Below are 17918 nucleotides of genomic sequence, written 5' to 3'. Positions count from 1 at the left end.
AGACGCCGGATTGGGCTACAATGGGTTCCTGATTGCGTTCCTTGTCTTCCTCTTGTAAGCCGGCTGTGTTGTTGCTGCTTACTCCTCTTTTGGCTCCTGTGATGAGCTGTTTCTTCTCTTTAGCGGTTCACTCGGGTCGCGTACTGTTTGGCTACTTTCCTTGTAAAGTAGTCCTAGTTGGCGCCTTCCCGCAGAGCGGGTTGTGTGGTTCGGACAGCGTGTTCTGTGCATGCGCCGTGGGAGTTTGTTTTGGTCTGGGCGGTGTTCGCCAGTGCTGGTGTTTTGCGTCCTTTTTTCTCGGGTGCTTTGCCTCTCACTCTTCTCCATTCTCCGGTACATGCCCTGTAACTCCTGAGGTGTTTTGGATGGCAGCTATGGGGAGGACGCCGGGGTTTTCCCAGTGTAATGGGTGTGGGGCGTCTCTTTCTCCTCTACCCTGCTCTCCTGCGTGTGCGGCTCTGGCCTTCTTCCCCTGGCGGTGCTCCCAGGATCTAATCGGCAACGTTCTGTTGTGACACGTTCGTGCCTATGTTCGACAGGCGAGTTTCTGCGGTCTGGCGTCTCGTCGCTGGATACGTTTATATTTATATAAATATATTTATATAAATATGTTTATATGCAATATATATATATATTTTTGGATACGGATACGAGACTGTCAGCACACAGGTGACTGTCCCTTTTTCGACCTATCCAGTCCCACTCATATGCATGTCCAACCCATGCTCAAGTCAATCTGGGGACCCACCTCATCCATGCTACGAGGTACGATTTTTGAGGTGCAGGTTGTGTAATTACCTAAGTGTAATTACCTAAGTATAGTTACAGGATGAGAGCTACACTCGTGGTGTCCCGTCTACTCAGCACTCTTTGTCATATAACGCTTTGAAACTACTGACGGTTTTGGCCTCCACCACCTTCTCATTTAACTTGTTCCAACTGTCTACCACTCTGTTTGCGAAAGTGAATTTTCTTATATTTCTTTGGCATCTTTGTTTAATAAGTTTAAATCTATGACCTCTTGTTCTTGAAGTTCCAGGTCTCAGGAAATCTTCCCTGTCGATTTTATCAATTCCTGTTACTATTTTGTGCGTAGTGATCATATCACCTCTTTTTCTTCTGTCTTCTAGTTTTGGCATATTTAATGCCTCTATCCTCTCCTTGTAGGTCTTGCCCTTCAGTTCTGGGAGCCACTTAGTAGCATGCCTTTGCACCTTTTCCAGTTTATTGATGTGCTTCTTAAGATATGGGCACCACACAACTGCTGCATATTCTAGCTTTGGCCTAATAAAAGTCGTGAACAATTTCTTTAGTATTTTGCCATCCATGTATTTAAAAGCAATTCTGAAGTTAGAAAGCATGGCATAGGCTCCTCGCACAACGTTCTTTATGTGGTCCTCAGGTGATAGTTTTCTATCTAGAACCACCCCTAGATCTCTTTCTTTATCAGAATTCTTTAAGGATTTCTCACATAATTTATAGGTTGTGTGGAGGTCTATGTTCTCCAGTTCCACATTCCATAACATGGCATTTATTCACATTAAATTCCATTTGCCAAGTGGTGCTCCATATACTTATTTTGTCCAGGTCATCTTGAAGGGCATGACAATCATCAAATTTCTTATCCTTTCCTTCCTATTATCTTAACATCATCAGCAAACATGTTCATATAATTCTGTATGCCAACTGGTAGATCATTAATGTAGACAATGAACATCACTGGTGCAAGAAATGAACCCTGTGGTACTCCACTTGTGACATTTCTCCAGTCCAATACATTGCCTCTGATTACTGCCCTCATTTTTCTATCGGTCAGAAAATTTTTCATCCATGATAGAAACTTACCTGTCACTCCTCCAATATTTTCCAGTTTCCAGAACAACCTCTTATGTGGAACTCTGTCGAAAGCCTTTTTTAGGTTCAGATAGATGCAGTCAACCCAATCATCTCTTTCCTGTAAAATCTCTGTGGCTCTATCATAGAAACTGAGTAAATTCGATCCAGAGGATCTTCCAGATCGAAAACCATACTGCCTCTGATATTATATCATTTCTCTCCAGGTGTTCTACCCATTTAGTTATTATTTTTTCCAATATTTTGACTATTACACTTGTCAATGATACAGGTCTATAATTGAGGGGGTCTTCCCTGCTGCCACTTTTGTAGATTGGAACTATGTTAGCCTTTTTCCACACATCTGCTACGACTCATGTACACAGGGATGTCTGAAAAATCAGCCGAAGTGGTATGCTGAGCTCAACTGCACATTCTCTCAGAACCCATGGTGAAACTCCATCTGGGCCAACTGCTTTGTTCTTATTTAGCTTCAAGAGTATTTGTTTCACTTCGTCTCTAGACACCTCTGTGTGCTCTATGTTCGTCTCTGGAATTCTTATTGTGTCTGGTTCCCTGAAGATTTCATTTTGTACAAACACACTCTGGAACTTTTTGTGTAATGTTTCACATACTTCCTTTTCATTTTCCATGTATTTGTCCCCCATTTTCAACTTCTGAATATTATCCTTTACTAGCAGCTTGCTTTTAATGAATTTATAGAAAAGGCCTGGATCTGATTTACATTTGTCTGCTATACCGTTCTCAAAGTTCCTCTCTGCCTCTCTCCTTACTGATGTGTAGTTGTTTCTCACATCTTTGTATTGCTGGTATATTTGGGGGTTTGGCCTCTTCCTATAATGATTCCATGCCTGTGTCTTTTGATCTCTGACCCTCTCGCAATTTCTGTTGAATCAATCCTGTTTCCTAGGTCTGCATCTCTGTTTTGGTATGAATGTTTGTGTACCTTCATCATATATTTTGCAAAATATGGCATACATCTCATTTACTTCCTTACCTAGCAACAAGTCTGTATAATTATACCCATGAAAAAATTTCTAAGTTCCCCATAGCATCCTCTCTTGAAATCAAGTTTAACAACTGTTTCAATGTCCCCATTCTCTACTAGATTATATCGCAAAGCGTATTAAATGTCCAAGAGGACATGATCATTCTTTCCCAAGGGAAGAAGGTACTGGATGTCAAATACCTCTTCTTCTTTCCTGGTGAATATTAGATCCAGTACTGATGGAACATCCTCTTCCCTCATTCTTGTCGCCTGCTTGACGTGTTGATACATGAATGTATCCAAGATGAGGTTTACAAATCTGCCTGTCCAAATGTCCTCTGTTCTTGCCTCGTAGGCCTCCCAGTCTATTGCCTTAAAGTTGAAGTCCCTCAGTACCAACAATCGGGATTTATCTTTGTCAGCTTTTACCATAATCTCTCTCCCATTCACTTTTCTCGTTCTCTCCTACACACTGTTGTGTGTTTTGTTTGTGCCTTTTGTCTTTCCTGTTGCCAGGTTTGGGTTCCTGTTTTCCTGGCTTGCCCTGCCTGTTGGCATTTTCAGGGTCTCGCTGTGTTCCTTCTCTGGAATCTCGCGTCGGACCTGTAGTTTCTGATCTCCTGGCGAGCTAGCTTGCGTTGGGGAGTTTTTCTGTTCGGCAGACGTTCCATCTCCTTGTTGCTGGCTTAGGTTTCCGGCTGTGCTTCCTCGCTGGTTGCGCCCGAGATCTTCCCACGGCTCTGCCTCTTCCTAGGCTCAGATGAACCTTGACAGGACCGGTTAGGTTCTGCCTCGAGTCTCTCACCTTCAGTTGGTGGTCAGGTGGCTTCGTTGTTGGTGTCCCACCCGCGTGCTTCTTCTTGGTGGCGGTATGGGGTGTTTTAGCGGTCCTTCCTTTTTCTTCTGTCCCTTCTTAGGTAGCTGCTTGTAGGAGTCGGCTTGGCCTTTCTGGTGGGGGTTTCGGTGCTGTCATCTTGCCGCATACTGTCGCCTCGTTTTGAGCAGTGCTGGCAGAGCCGCTTCGGCTTGCTTTCGGTCTTGGTGTTATGGCTGCGCCGTTCGTAAGCTGTCTCGTGCATTGTTTCACCTCCGGCCTACTCATGCGCCGCTTGAGCCGTCCTGGTCTCTGGACTGCGTGCTTTTTCTTCTCCTCGATTGGTTGTGACCCCTTCGGTTCAGATTTGTTTCTCAAAGGCTCTTTTCCTGTTGGCATCTGCCTCTTGGGGTTGGGTCACTGAGCTTCTTGTTCTTCTCTGGCACAGGGGTTTCTGCTCCTTCGGTCGTGGCGATTGGTTTGTTTGGTTGCAGCCGTCTCCTTCTTTTCTGGCACAGGATGAGGCTGCTGCTTTCCGGAGGGGTCCTTGGTTTGTTGGTGCTTGGTTGGTCGGGCCAGGGGTGCATTGTGTTTAGTGTTCGGTTGTGGCCCTTCGCTGTTAATTGCACGCCACGGCTTGTGTGTCTTGGACGCGCTTTGGGTTGATCCGGTTTAGTTCTTCCCTGTTAGCGGGTGAAGGTCTCTCGGGTCATCCGCCGTGTTATTGCGGCTAGCCAGCCTGTGTTCCTTCCTCGTGACCCTGGCGTTCGTGGGTTCGCTGCTCTTGCTGCCGACTTGGCGGCATTTCCTAGCTGACATTCGGGCATGGGGCTTTGGCGGTTGTACAGGGGCCTGGCTTCTCGATGTCTCGTGTCGTTCCCGGGGCCCATTCGGGCCTGTGTCGCCTTGGGTTGGCAATTGCAGCCAGTTGTCTTGACTTTGAGTTGGGGTGTGTGTGGCGACCGCCTCCCAGGTACGTCCCTCTTTTTTCTTCTGTGGGTAGTTAGCTTTGAGGAGCCGAAGGGGCTCCCTCCAGAAAACCAGCGTTGAATGTAATGAAACCCCCACTTTCTGGGTGAGACCCGAAGGCTCCCCGGCATCCCTCCCTCCCTCCCTCCGGTTGCCGTTTTTTCACGTTTTTGACATCCAGCCTCAGAACTGATGGTGGATAGCCGGCGCGGTAGGTCTGGGGGCCTCCTTTCCCCTCCCGGGGAGGGGAAAGCTGTGCAGACAGCGGCGCGGAGACATGTGACGTCATGATCGTTTGCTCGTTTCTTTTAGGGGAGTTCTATCCACCTGTTCGGCTTGTGATAGCAATTTTCACCAGAATAGGGGCTTGTTTTGGGACGCTTACCTTTCTGGGTGCCTGACCCGGTCAGTGGCAGACATAGAATGCTTCCAACCACACTGGGGTTTCTATTGGCCATTGCTTCTCTTGCCTCTCTGAGGGGAACAGGTTCTGGCTCGTGGTCCCCGGTAGGCTTATAGAACTCCATACACATGACTGATGCCAAAGTCTGACATTAGCATATCAACCTGGATAAGCTCCGGGGAGCCTCCGGGTCTCACCCAGAAAATGGCGTTTCATTACATTCAACACTGGTTTTTTGAGTCTACAGGTCTTGGAAGCAGCCAGCTGTGGTTTTTATAAATTTGCTGACTTTCTGGGTGCCTTCCTTGGTGGTGGCATAAATGAATAACTTGATATATAAATGTCACAGTCCCCTGCAACTCTATGAAGGGCCAGGCTCTGGGTCCCTGGTAAGCCAGAGATCTCAGTGACTGATGGCACATACATTGAAGATAGTAGCTTCAGAAAGTCACCAGAGCTCATCCAGAAATTGGCATTTCATTACATTCAACTCTGATTTTTTGTGAATGACCAGTACAATGCTCCAGATTCAGTGTATTAATGTGACTGCAAACTACCCTATTGTATAACAAAATGGAATATTGGATACATATAGAGTGCATAGATTAATCATATATCCCAGTTTGATCAAAAAACATGTCAAAGAATGTTAGCTGCATTAATCTTATCTAAAGGTACAATGGAACTTTGATTATCCAAAATAATTGGGAGCCAAACCCATGATTGATCCATACTTATAGAAAATGTGGTATTTTTCTTTTTTCTAGGTTTTAACAGACCATGTTATTCATGTAAACAATAAAACACAAATTTGAATACAATTAGTTATAATATAATCTTACTGTATGTTCTGGAAGGGACTCATCAGTAGTCACTAGTGCTGTGCACTGGTACCACCAAGCCTCACAGGCCTCAGAGACTCATCTCTCACTTACTGGTAGCCACAGCCAGAATGTAGCTAAATCTTCGAGGTGAGGGTAGCGGGGAATCAGAGATCAACCACAAAACTAGGGAAACTACCAAAAACTGTAAACATAACAAGCTACTGCTTTAAGGAAATTGGACATCCCCAGGTGAACAAGGCAAGCGATCATTGTCTCAGGGGTAACTACAGTAATTGATGTGTTTGACTGACACCAGATTGCAGACCAGGGGCCAGATTCACAAAGCAGTTATGCAAGTACTTACGAACATATACATCTTTTCTCAATCATTGACGACTTTGGTTACATTTATTAAACAGTTTACAAGCATGACAACTTTTCAATCAACTGTTGTTATTGTTATAAACAGCCTCCTGGTGCTCATTCCCGGTTTAATAATTGTAAACAAAACCGCTTAATAATTGTAAACAAGATTCAGAAAAGATGTACAGGTTCGTAAGTGCTTGCGTAACTGCTTCTTGAATCTAGCCCCAGGTCATTTGAGGTCTCGACTAGCCTGCTTCCCTAATTTTCCGACTGATGTTGCTTGTCGAACACTGGCCTCATTATCAGCTCATCACCTTCTGCTAAGTTGTATTAGCTGCTTCTGGAAGGATGGGCAACCCTTGGCATGTGTGCCAAACTTGGCAAGCAAATGACTTTTCCTGACACTTGAAACCCCAGGGCTCTCCTTAAAAAATAATGAAATAAATAAATATCCAACTTCTTTACTGAGTTGTATATTTTAACTTAATAAAATATAAGGGCTTTTGAACTTAAGCCATGGTCGCTCATGAGAGTTTTGTGATATCTGACTTCTTACACACTTCATTGCCGAGTGTTCGAAAGAGAGGCTTAGTGTTTGCTTCATCGAGACACACTCCGTAGTGAGCATGGCTGCCCATCTGTGTGATGGTTCAGGTGGTTGGTGTCCCTCATTCCTATGGGATTTCTTTGTCTTATATGCAAATTCGGCTGGGTTATTATGACTTTCACATGTGAATCAATACTGAATGCTTCTGCTATTTGAACTTTTTCCAAGATGTGGTTCAGTGTTCTTGGGCTCCAGTGGCTATTACTATTGCCTTCATCATGTGGCCTGCTGGGTTCAGAAGTTCTTTTTGCCTGCAGATGTGTGCTGTGGATTGTTTGGTTTTGGCTGCGCCGCTACCTTGGGTGGGTGACTCTCAAGCTTCGGCTGCTTTGCTGGCCATGTTTCTGGGGGGAGCCCCTACGGCTCCCCGGAGCTATCCATGGCTGATATGGATATCCTAACTATTTTGCATCAGTCGATGTAGGTGGAGTTCTACCCTACTGGGGACCACGAGCTAGAACCTGGCCCCTTCACAGAGGCACGTGGAGCAATGGCCCATAGATATGCACATGTGATTTGGAGCATTCTATATCTGCCATCGACCGGGACAGGCACCCAGAAAGGTAAGCGCCACAAAACAAACCTCTATTCTGTTTAACAACGAAAATTGACAAACGAGTGGACAGAACTCCCCAAAAGAAAAATGAGCAAACAAGCATGACGTCACACGAGCCGCGCCGCATGTCTGTGCAGCTCCCCCCCCCTCCTCGGAAGGGGGAAGGGGGAGTCCCAGACCCCCGAGCCGGCAATCCACACCCCAGTTCTGAGGCTGATGGGATAGTGCATGGTCGTGTGGCTCCAGCTCCAGTCTTATTTCAGTGCTGTGACTTGTTTTCAGTGCTGCTCTTACGGTGATCGTGTGAGCTGGGAGTAGTATTCTCAGGTACTCGGGCTGCATGAGCTTAGGGTCACCTTCCCTGAGTGCCCTGTAAGTACCGCCCTTGGGGCTTGGGGTTGCCTTCCACAAGTCACCTTGGGTCTGCCTCTGTTGGCTTTTCGCTGCTTGGCGTTTGGCCGCCCCGAGTGTTTGGGGGTTTTCCTCCCTTGTTTCCCTTGGGGTAAGTGGTAGTTATAGTACTGGTGGGGCGCAGGGTACTGCGTAGCTAGTTTTCACCTATAACAGCGGCCGGCTCTGTTCCCTCTGGGTACGTTGTCCATTTGGGTGGTTTTTCTTTTTTTTTTCTTTTTGCCTGGTGGGGTATCTGCCTTGTGTTTCCCTCCCCTTATATTAGGGTCGTTTGTGTGGTGGCACCCCCTGCTTTGGCTTTGCGAGCAGACACGTCCCGTGGGTTTAGCTTTAAGCAGATTGCTTGGTAGTTTGGGAGGCTGGTTAGCAGTGCCCTGCCTGGGATAACCCTTAGCAGACCCAGTCTAGGGGCCCTGGGAAACCCCGCGGGGGCTCGGGTTTGATGGAGGAGACCCTTGCGTCCCCTCTCGCTGTGTGAGAGTTTGAGGGTTGTTCTGTCCCCTTGTCTCAGGGTGACTCTCATTTTTTTTGCCTTTGTCATGCTGCCTGTTGGGTCGATGACACATTCGACCCTGAGTTCTGCGAGCTGTGTTGCTTGTTCGTGACTCAATTCACCCAGTCTGCTGATGAATTACTTCGGGTGCAGGCGGCTCGTGCATTGCAAGGTAGGTTTCGGTTATTGCAACGCACTCGAGTTGTTGCTTCCCCGGATGCCCCGAGGCTGCCCCGCTTTGTGTACAGGGACGCGGACTTAGGGGTGTTGGTCGCTTCGGCCTTGGTTCTGTCCGCGCCCCCTTATTCTTCCCCTTCGGTGGTTCATTCTGTCCCTCCCCCCTGCTTCCGGCCCCTAAGCGTCTGAGGGCTTCGGGGTCGGGGTGGGGTTTAGAGGTTTCTGAGACTGGCAGTTTCGGGGGTTGTCCCATCCGGGTGGGCTACGGAGGCATTCGAGTCTGTTCCTCTGGCCGCTGCTCCAGTGTCTGACCAGTGGGCCCCTTCTCTTCCGGCTCTTTCGGCTGCCCCGGGCAGCCGAAAGAGCCGGTTCGGTTTTTTCTTGAGGCCGTGGCTTTGGAGGACGGCTCGGCCCCGGGGCTTGGTGTAGAGGCTGCGGGTTGGGGAGGAGCTGACTTGGGAGCCTTGGGCTCCATTGAACCCTGCCTGGATTTTCTGTCCTTCTGAGCAGGGCTCATTGTTGCAAGGAGTGGGGTTTTCCTTTCCCCCCTCTGTGTACGATTTGGACTTGGGTTCTGCTCCTCCCCGGGTTCGGTTCCGTTTTTCTGGAGGTTTTCGGCTTCCCGCATCTCTCCGCCTGAGGTGCGGTCAGCCTTGGCGGCTTACCTCCTGCATGACCCAGAGTACGCCTCCATAATGGATCCTTCTTCTTTCAGGTTTGGATCGTTGTTTCCTTACTGGGTGCGTTATGAGGTTCCGGGGTCGTCCTGGCTTGCAGACTGCCCCTTGTTTTCGCTGGATGCTTGGGACTCGTTCTGTCGAACCCGCATGTTTGAGTGGCGTGAGGCGTTGACGGTGGTCCAGGTTTACCTGGGGGCGATTTTGAGCACCTTAATGAGTGTCTTTTCACTCCTGCCCTTCTGCGGGATGTTGGTGCGGTGCAGCTCCATGTGCAGATTCCTTCCCTGTTGGCTGCTCTTGTGGCGGAGGATTTGCGTGCTCGTGGCTTTTTGGCTTCAGTCCTGCATGTCTTTTCCCTCCTGGAGCTATCTTCGGATTGGCTTGCGGAGGATGTTGAAGCGCTTGGGGCCGTTCTGGCATCTGACGCTTTGGTCTCGGCTGCTCGGGTGTCGTCTGCCATGTTGAAGCTTTTTGCGCCGATCCTGCGGGAGGCGTTGCTGCGGTTTTTCGCTGCCCATTTCACATGTCGTCAGGCGGTCCTTGCTTCCTCTTTGGAATCCGCTTGGGCCCTGGTTCTTAGGTTGTCTTCCCCCTTTTGTCCTCTGCTTTGTGAGGCGTCTGTGATTGAGCGTTATTTTCAGGCGGCTCCTTCCTCTTGCCGCCCTATATCTGAGTTGTTGGTGCTCCGGGGGAACCGGGGGGTTCCTTCCCGGCGGGGTCGTACCAGGGCTCGCGATTCCATTCGTTGGGGGTGGGCCACAGGTGTCGGGTTCGGTGCCGGTGCCGCCTGCGGTCCCACCTGTGCCTGGTTGGCGCGGTGTTCGCTCTGCGCGCAGGTCGGGTTCTCGTAAGGGGCAGCGGCCCTTTCGCAGTTCGCCCCATTGACGGGGCGATGGGGGGGAGGCTGTCTCTGTTCGCTCACGCCTGGTCTCACGATTTGTGGGCTTTTCGGGTCGTTTCTCGCGGCCTGCGGTGGCGTTGGGTGGCTCCTCCTCCTGCGGGGGGTTCGGGGCTGATGGGGCAGGCTTCCTCTCCTGCGCTCCGTCGGGTCATCTTGGAGTGGGTGCGCTTGGGCGTGGTCGAAACGACTCCGTCCCTCAGGTGGGTATCCCGCCTGTTTCCAGTTTCGAAACGGGACTCTGTGGACCTGTGGTTCATTCTGAACTTGTCCCGTCTGAACCCTTGGGTTTCTTGCCCCTCGTTTCGGATGACCACTCTGTCCCAGGTCCGGCTTCTGTTGGAGCTGGGCTCTTGGATGGTGTCCCTGGGCCTCAAGGACGCGTATTGGCACGTCCCTATTCATGTGGGGTTCCAGGACTGGCTCGGTTTTGTTGTGGGGCGTCAGTGCTACCGGTTTCGTTGTCTCCCCTTCGGGTTGAACCTGGTGCCTCGCGTGCTCACACGCCTTACCTGGGTCGTGGTGACCCGTCTGCATCTGTTAGGTGTTCGGGTGTAGGCTTACCTCGACAACTGGCTGGTTTGGGCTCCCAGTCGGTCTGCGTGTCTGGTCGCCAGGGATTTGGTGGTTTCCCAGTTCGCCGGGTTCGGGTTCCTGGTGAACTGGCGGAAGTCCCATCTGGTGCTCTCCCAGGTTCGGTCCTGGCTGGATCTTGTGGGGGACTCTCGGACCGCTTCCTTGTCTCTTCCTCCGGAGTCTCTCCTTCGGCTGCAGTCTCGCCCGTGTCTGTTTCTGGGGGCTCCCGGGTCACCCGGCAGTTGCTCGAGGGTTTGTGCGGCAGCCTGAACTTTGCGATGTTGGTCTACCCGCCGGGTCGGGTTTGGCTTCGTCGGCTGTTCTGGTTCCTTTAGGGATGTCCATTCCTCCTCTCTTGCGATCGCTGGGTTCGACCCCCGGGGGCTTTGTGTCGGCTGCTGCGTCGCCGGCTTCCTCTTCGGGTTTTTCGGGGTTCAGTGCCTTGGCGTCTGCCCAAGCCCTCGCTCGATGTGTTCGTGGACGCGTCGTCTCTAGGCTGGGGTTTTGTGACCAGTGTTCACCAGGCCGGCCTGGGGCGGTGGGGTCCGTCCTTCCGTCGGGTCCACAGTACGGTGCGGGAGTTCGCGGCGGTATGGTTTGTGCTTCGGAGGGTTCTGATCGCCCGCGGATTGACGATCCGGCTCCATTCAGACTGCTCCCCAGTGGTTCATTGTCTGAACCGAGGGGGTTCGATGTGATCCTTGGCTCTTTGGGGTTGGTCGCTTTGGGTGACTCGTCTGCTGAGTTCTCGGGGTTTGGCTCTCCTGGCGGTTCACATCCGGGGGGTGTCCAACATCCTGGCGGATGGCCTGTTCAGGTTCGTTCCCCTGTCCACGGAATGGACGGTCGATGCCGACTCCTTCCGTTGGCTCTGCCGGACGTTCGTGCGCCCGGAGGTGGACCTCTTCGCGTCGGCGTGGTCGAGGCGTCTTCCAGTTTACGTGGCGCCCTTCCCCGACTGCGAGGCCGTCGGGATCGACGCTTTTCGCCTGACTGGTCGAGGTGGGGGTTCCTGTACCTCTTTTTCCTGGTTCAGCTACTGCTCCAGGTCATGGCTCGCTTCGAGACTTACCAGGGTCGAGTGGTCCTCTTGGCCCCTTGGTGGCCGGCCCACCTGTGGTTTCAGGCGCTGCTTGCCCAGTGTCCAAACCTGGAGGTTTTTCAGCGGCTCCGCCTCTTTCAGGAGATCGGGCCGGTCCGGTACGTGCCTGGTTCGCTCTTCTCCGCGTGTCTTCGCGTTTGGTGTTTTTGACTCGTGTTTATCACCATCTTTATGGTGAGCAGGTGGCTTCCTTGTTGGTTTCTCACTTGCGCGTTTCCTCTCGGTGGCAGTATGAAGTTTCCTGGCGGTCCTTCTGGTTCTTTTTGACCCTTCGTCGTTGTTCCTCACTTTCGGTTCAGGTGGTGTTGTCCTTTCTCTCTTGGTTGTTTCAGGACCGTCATCTGATGCCTAATACTGTCGCTTTGTATCGTGTGGCACTGGCGGAGCAGCTGCAACTTGCTTTCGGTATTGATGTTACTTCTGCGCCGTTTTGCAAGCTGTCTCAGGCGTTGTTTCACCTCCGGCCTGCTCATGCGCCGCCGAGCCGTCCTGGTCCTTGGACAGAGTGCTCTCCTATCTTTCCGCTTCTCGGTTTGTTGTGGCCCCTTCGGTTCAAGATTGTTTTGCTAAGGCTCTTTTTCTGTTGGCATTAGCCTCTGGGGGTCGCATGGCGGAGCTTCATGCTCTTCTCCGGCACAGAGGTTTTTGCTCCTTTGGTCGTGGTCTTCGGTTTGTTCGTTTGCAGCTGTCTCCCTCTTTTCTGGCGAAGAATGAGACTGCTGCTTTCCGGAGGGGTCCTTGGGTTGTAGATGCTTGGTTTGTCAGGCCGGGGATTCACCATGTGTTGTGTCCGGTTGCGGCCCTCCGCCGTTATCTGCGCGCCACCAGCTTCTGTGTCCGGGGACGCGCTTTGGGTTGATCCGGTTTCCCTTCTTCCCTGTTCGCGGGTTCGGGTCTCTCAGGTCGTCCGTAGGGTTATTAAATCCAGCCAGCCTGCAGTCTATCCCCATGCCCATGACGTTCATAAGTTTGCCGCTCTTGCTGCCATCTTCGGCCATATGTCTTGGGCTGACATTCGGGCACGGGGATTTTGGCGGTTGAACAGGGTCCTGGCTGCACACTACGTTGTTAACGTTCCTGGGCCCAGTCGGGCCTGTGTTGCTTTAGGTCGGCGGTTGCAGCCTGTTGTCTCGGCTTCGTGTTGAGGAGTGGAGCACCGACCGCCTCCCGGGTAAATCCCCTTGGTTTTCTTGGTAGTCTTTGGTGAGGTAGCTCCGGGGAGCTGTAGGGGCTCCCTCCAGAAAACCAGCGTTGAATGTAATGAAACGCCATTTTCTGGGTGAGTCCCGGAGGCTCCCCGGCATCCCTACCACCCTCCGGTCGGCGTTTTTTCGCGGTTTTTGACATCCAGCCTCAGAACTGGGGTGTGGATCGCCGGCTCGGGGGTCTGGGGCTCCCCTGTGAGCTGCGCAGACATGCAGCGTGGCTCGTGTGACATCATGCTTGTTTGCTCGGTTGTCTTTTGGGGAGTTCTGTCCACTCGTTTGTCAATTTTCGTTGTTAACCAGAATAGGGGTTTATTTTGTGGCACTTACCTTTCTGGGTGCCTGTCCCGGTCGATGGCAGATATAGAATGCTCCAAATCACATGTGCATTTCTATGGGCCATTGCTTCTCGTGCCTCTGTGAGGGGGCCAGGTTCTGGCTCGTGGTCCCTGGTAGGCTAAAACTCCACCCACATCGACTGATGCAAAATAGTTAGGATATCCATATCAGCCATGGATAGCTCCGGGGAGCCTCCGGGACTCACCCAGAAAATGGCGTTTCATTACATTCAATGCTGGTTTTTACAATCTAGGCTTTAGCAACCCACTTGCAGCGGGTGGCATCATTGCCCATCTGTTGCGGTTGTTTCTGATCAAGTTTATGAACATCTAGTCTTCAGCTCATATGTTCTGTATCAACTGGTTTCCTTCTCTGTTTCAGCCTCAGCTGCTGGAAGCTGTGGACTTAATTCTGCTTCTCATTCTCCTTTGTTGGACTGAGCTGCTCGGCAGTTTCAAGCAGTCAGCCTAATAACAACACCCTTTCTTGTTACCATTTGCTCGTTCATCCATTGGCCGTCTCTTTGTTTATGAATGGAAAGTAGTCGTCTCATAATTCACAGCTGTTTGTGTTTGCATTACTTGTTTATCACAGCTTCACCCCATTTACTGCTGCTGCAATTATTTAATACCTGCTGTGTATTATATTATATTTTGTTAAGTGTCTTTGGGAAAGTCTGTCATTTTTGCTGGGCTTGACCTGAGGTTATGTTGCTGGTTCTGATGACTGTCAGAGGTGGAGCAAGGAGCTGCTCCCTTGAGTTGGGACAGGCTAACTGGACCTACTCTCCTGGCTTGTGTTTTGAGATGGGCCAGTGGTTTTGGCTTCCCATCAAACAGGAAATGCCCTGAATATCAGGGCATTTCCTTGTTTGATGCTGTCTGTTTCTTTTATTGAGGCTCTGTGAAAAAAACCCCAAGGCATTTAGGTTATTGGAGGAAGTTTGTCCTTTGACCCCTGTTTGTTGTTTAGTTCTTGTCCCTGAAAGTCTGTTGCTTTGTAAGAATGTGTTCTCTTATCCCTTGTCTCTGCATAAACTGGACACCACTTCTCTTCTCAGTGGTGTGTTTCTGGGGTCTTTGTTTGTACCTCCTCTCTGCCTCGAGGGTGGCAGACATGCCTTGAAACTTGCTGCAAAACCAAGATGGCAAGTCTAAATTGTATTGATTGTCCTTTATATTCAGGTATTTCTGTGCTTTTTGGGTGCAGTGTTATGTCCTAGTTTAATCTAGGTTGGCAGACTTTTTGTAATAAGTGGCAGTTTTGATGTAATCTGCACACACTTGATTTGAGGGATACTGCCTCAGTTCTTCAGGTCTTTCTTTCATGACTGCAACAGCGTCCTGTTTACACCTGTCCTGTCCAACACAGCAGGGCTTGATAGTGTCACGTTCAGGTATACCAGTTGTCTTCAATGTTGGTGGTGGTGTACTGCAGAGGCTTGCACTGGTGATTGCTTGCCTTACTTTCCAAAGAGTAGCCCAATTTCCTTGATGCAATAGCCAAGTTTTATTGCACTATTGTTTTTTGGTGAACTTCCCCAGTTATGTGGTTGATCTCTTGTCCCCTGCTCCTCTCACTATACAGATTTAACCAGATTTTGGTTCTGGTGCCTAGCAAGAGATGAATGGGTCTTGGGAGCATGGTGTGTTGGGCTAAAGTTTGGTGGTACTGGAGCTAAGCTCGGGGAGTTACCAGTCCACTAGAAAAGGAACTTTAATTACATTTAACCTTTTATTTTTTACACTTTAAAGTTTTTATACAGTAGTACTATATTTTGTTTTGTAGCTGCCAGTATTTGTTGTTGGAACAAAACAAGACCAAATTAGTGAATTTCGGACATCTGGAAGAGTAAGGAGCTCGTCTATTGCTGATGAATGTTCTGCTGATGAGATAAATGTAGTAAGTATATAACAACTTTGTAATTCCATTTTTTCAATTAAAAGTTTTCCATTGTGTTGAATTAGTGGTTCTGTTAATTATTACTTTTTTATCTGTGTTCATTCTCTAACTCCTACAGATTATATCCAATCATTTTCTGGGAAAGATCCATAGGTGGCTTCCTGTTGCTAGCTGCTCTGGATAGCTGTGCACACATCAAATTGCACAAGATCCTTGCAAGACAGTAAAAGCTTTCCAGAGACCAGAAGCCAAAATCTGGTCCCCTCTTAGTAGAGGATTCTAGGTCACTGAGAAAATTATTCTAGGTAACTAGGTTACTGAAAAAATGACCACAAGAAAGATATAGACAAAACAAATAAGAAGGTAAAAGTAAACAAACCAGTGATACAGAGATGTGAGAAACAGCTACAGGGCAGTGAGAAAACGGACAGAAAGAAATTTTGAGAAAGGGATTGCGGACAAATGTAAAACAGAACCAGGTCTATTCTATAAATTCATCAACAACAAATTGCAGGTAAAAGATAATATTCAGAGATTGAAAATGAGAAACAGATTCACAGAAAATGAAAAAGAAATGTGTGAAACATTAAACGAACAGTTCCAAAGTGTGTTTGTGCAAAATGAAATCTTCAGACAACTAGACATAATAAGAATTCCAGAGAACAACATAGAGTACATAGACGTGTCTAGAGACGAAGTGGAAAACATGTTCAAGGAGCTAAGTAAGAACAAAGCAGTTGGCATAGATGGAGTTTGACCATGGGTTCTGAGAGAATGTGCACCTGAGCTCAGCATTCCACTTTAACTGATTTTTCAGGCATCCCTGAGTTATAGAAAATATGTGGAAATATGCTAACATAGTTCCAATCTACAAAAGTGGCAGCAGGGAAGACCCCTTCAATTATAGACCTGTATCATTGACAAGTGTAATAGTCAAAATATTGGAAATAACCAGCGTTGAATGTAATGAAACTCCATTTTTTGGGTGAGACCCGGAGGCTATCTGGCGCTATACTGGGCTGATGTGTATATATATTAGACTGTGACAACAGTCAATCGATGGAGTTCTTAGCTTACCGGGGACCACGAGCCAGAAACTGGCTCCCTCAGAGAGGCACGAGGAGCAGTGACCTATAGATACTCCTATGTAGTTGGAAGCTGTCTATGTCTGCCATCTACCAGGTCAGGCACCTAGAAAGGTAGGAATTGCAAAACAAACTACAGCTGGTTAAACATTGCAAACTGAAAGCCAAACGAGCAAACAGAACTCCCCAATCAGAAAAGAAGCAAACAAGCAGGGCGTCACCACAGCCGCCGCGCCATTGTCTGCGCAACTCCCCCCTCCCTAGGAGGGAAAAAGGGTGGGGGGGGGATGTTCCCAGACCTCCCATGCCGGCTACCCAACCCCAGTTCAATGGCTGAATATAAAGAATGTGAAAAAAACCCACTGACCTTAGGGAGGGAGGGTTGCCTGGGAGCCTCCAGGTCTCACCCAGAAAATGCGTTTCATTACTACATTCAATGCTGGCTTTCTGTGGAGAGCCCCTCCAGCTACCCGGTGCTACCATCTTGAGGTTATCTTGAGATGATTTCGGGGCTTTTTAGTGTCCCCGCGGCCCGGTCCTCGACCAGGCCTCCACCCCCAGGAAGCAGCTCGTGACAGCTGACTAACACCCAGGTACCTATTATACTGCTAGGTAACAGGGGCATAGGGTGAAAGAAACTCTGCCCATTGTTTCTCGCCGGCGCCTGGGATCGAACCCAGGACCACAGGATCACAAGTCCAGCGTGCTGTCCGCTCGGCCGACCGGCTCCCCTGACCATGGAGAGACCCTCCAGCTACCCGGTGCTACCATGGAGAGACCCTCCAGCTACCCGGTGCTACCATGGAGAGACCCTCCAGTTACCCGGTGCTACCATGGAGAGACCCTCCAGCTACCCGGTGCTACCATGGAGAGCCCCTCCAGCTACCCGGTGCTACCATGGAGAGCCCCTCCAGCTACCCGGTGCTACCATGGAGAGACCCTCCAGCTACCCGGTGCTACCATGGAGAGCCCCTCCAGCTACCCGGTGCTACCATGGAGAGACCCTCCAGCTACCCGGTGCTACCATGGAGAGACCCTCCAGCTACCCGGTGCTACCATGGAGAGCCCCTCCAGCTACCCGGTGCTACCATGGAGAGACCCTCCAGCTACCCGGTGCTACCATGGAGAGACCCTCCAGCTACCCGGTGCTACCATGGAGAGCCCCTCCAGCTACCTGGTGCTACCATGGAGAGCCCCTCCAGCTACCTGGTGCTACCATGGAGAACCCCTCCAGCTACCTGGTGCTACCATGGAGAGACCCTCCAGCTACCCGGTGCTACCATGGAGAGCCCCTCCAGCTACCTGGTGCTACCATGGAGAGCCCCTCCAGCTACCTGGTGCTACCATGGAGAGCCCCTCCAGCTACCCGGTGCTACCATGGAGAGCCCCTCCAGCTACCCGGTGCTACCATGGAGAGCCCCTCCAGCTACCCGGTGCTACCATGGAGAGCCCCTCCAGCTACCCGGTGCTACCATGGAGAGCCCCTCCAGCTACCCGGTGCTACCATGGAGAGACCCTCCAGCTACCCGGTGCTACCATGGAGAGACCCTCCAGCTACCCGGTGCTACCATGGAGAGCCCCTCCAGCTACCTGGTGCTTCCTAACCAAAGATAAAGGAAAAGAGGGACTTATTCGGGCGGCAGTCACCACTCTCTCCTTAAGTCGAGAC

General features: G+C 50.1%; 1 protein-coding gene across 2 annotated transcripts in view; it reads left to right on the top strand.

The window, feature by feature from the left end:
• Positions 1 to 17918, top strand: part of LOC138364231 (rab-like protein 3) — a 118036-nt gene that overhangs the window by 63942 nt on the left and 36176 nt on the right. For both annotated transcript variants that reach the window (XM_069323559.1, XM_069323558.1), the window contains one exon: positions 15051 to 15164. In XM_069323559.1, coding sequence (XP_069179660.1) covers positions 15051 to 15164 — 114 coding nt within the window. The remainder of the gene's footprint in view (positions 1 to 15050; positions 15165 to 17918) is intronic.

Source organism: Procambarus clarkii, chromosome 13 (assembly GCF_040958095.1).
Source record: "Procambarus clarkii isolate CNS0578487 chromosome 13, FALCON_Pclarkii_2.0, whole genome shotgun sequence".
Lineage (NCBI taxonomy): Eukaryota > Metazoa > Arthropoda > Malacostraca > Decapoda > Cambaridae > Procambarus > Procambarus clarkii.
The sequence above is the reverse complement of the archived record's forward strand: the minus strand, read 5'-3'. Positions and strand labels throughout refer to the sequence as shown.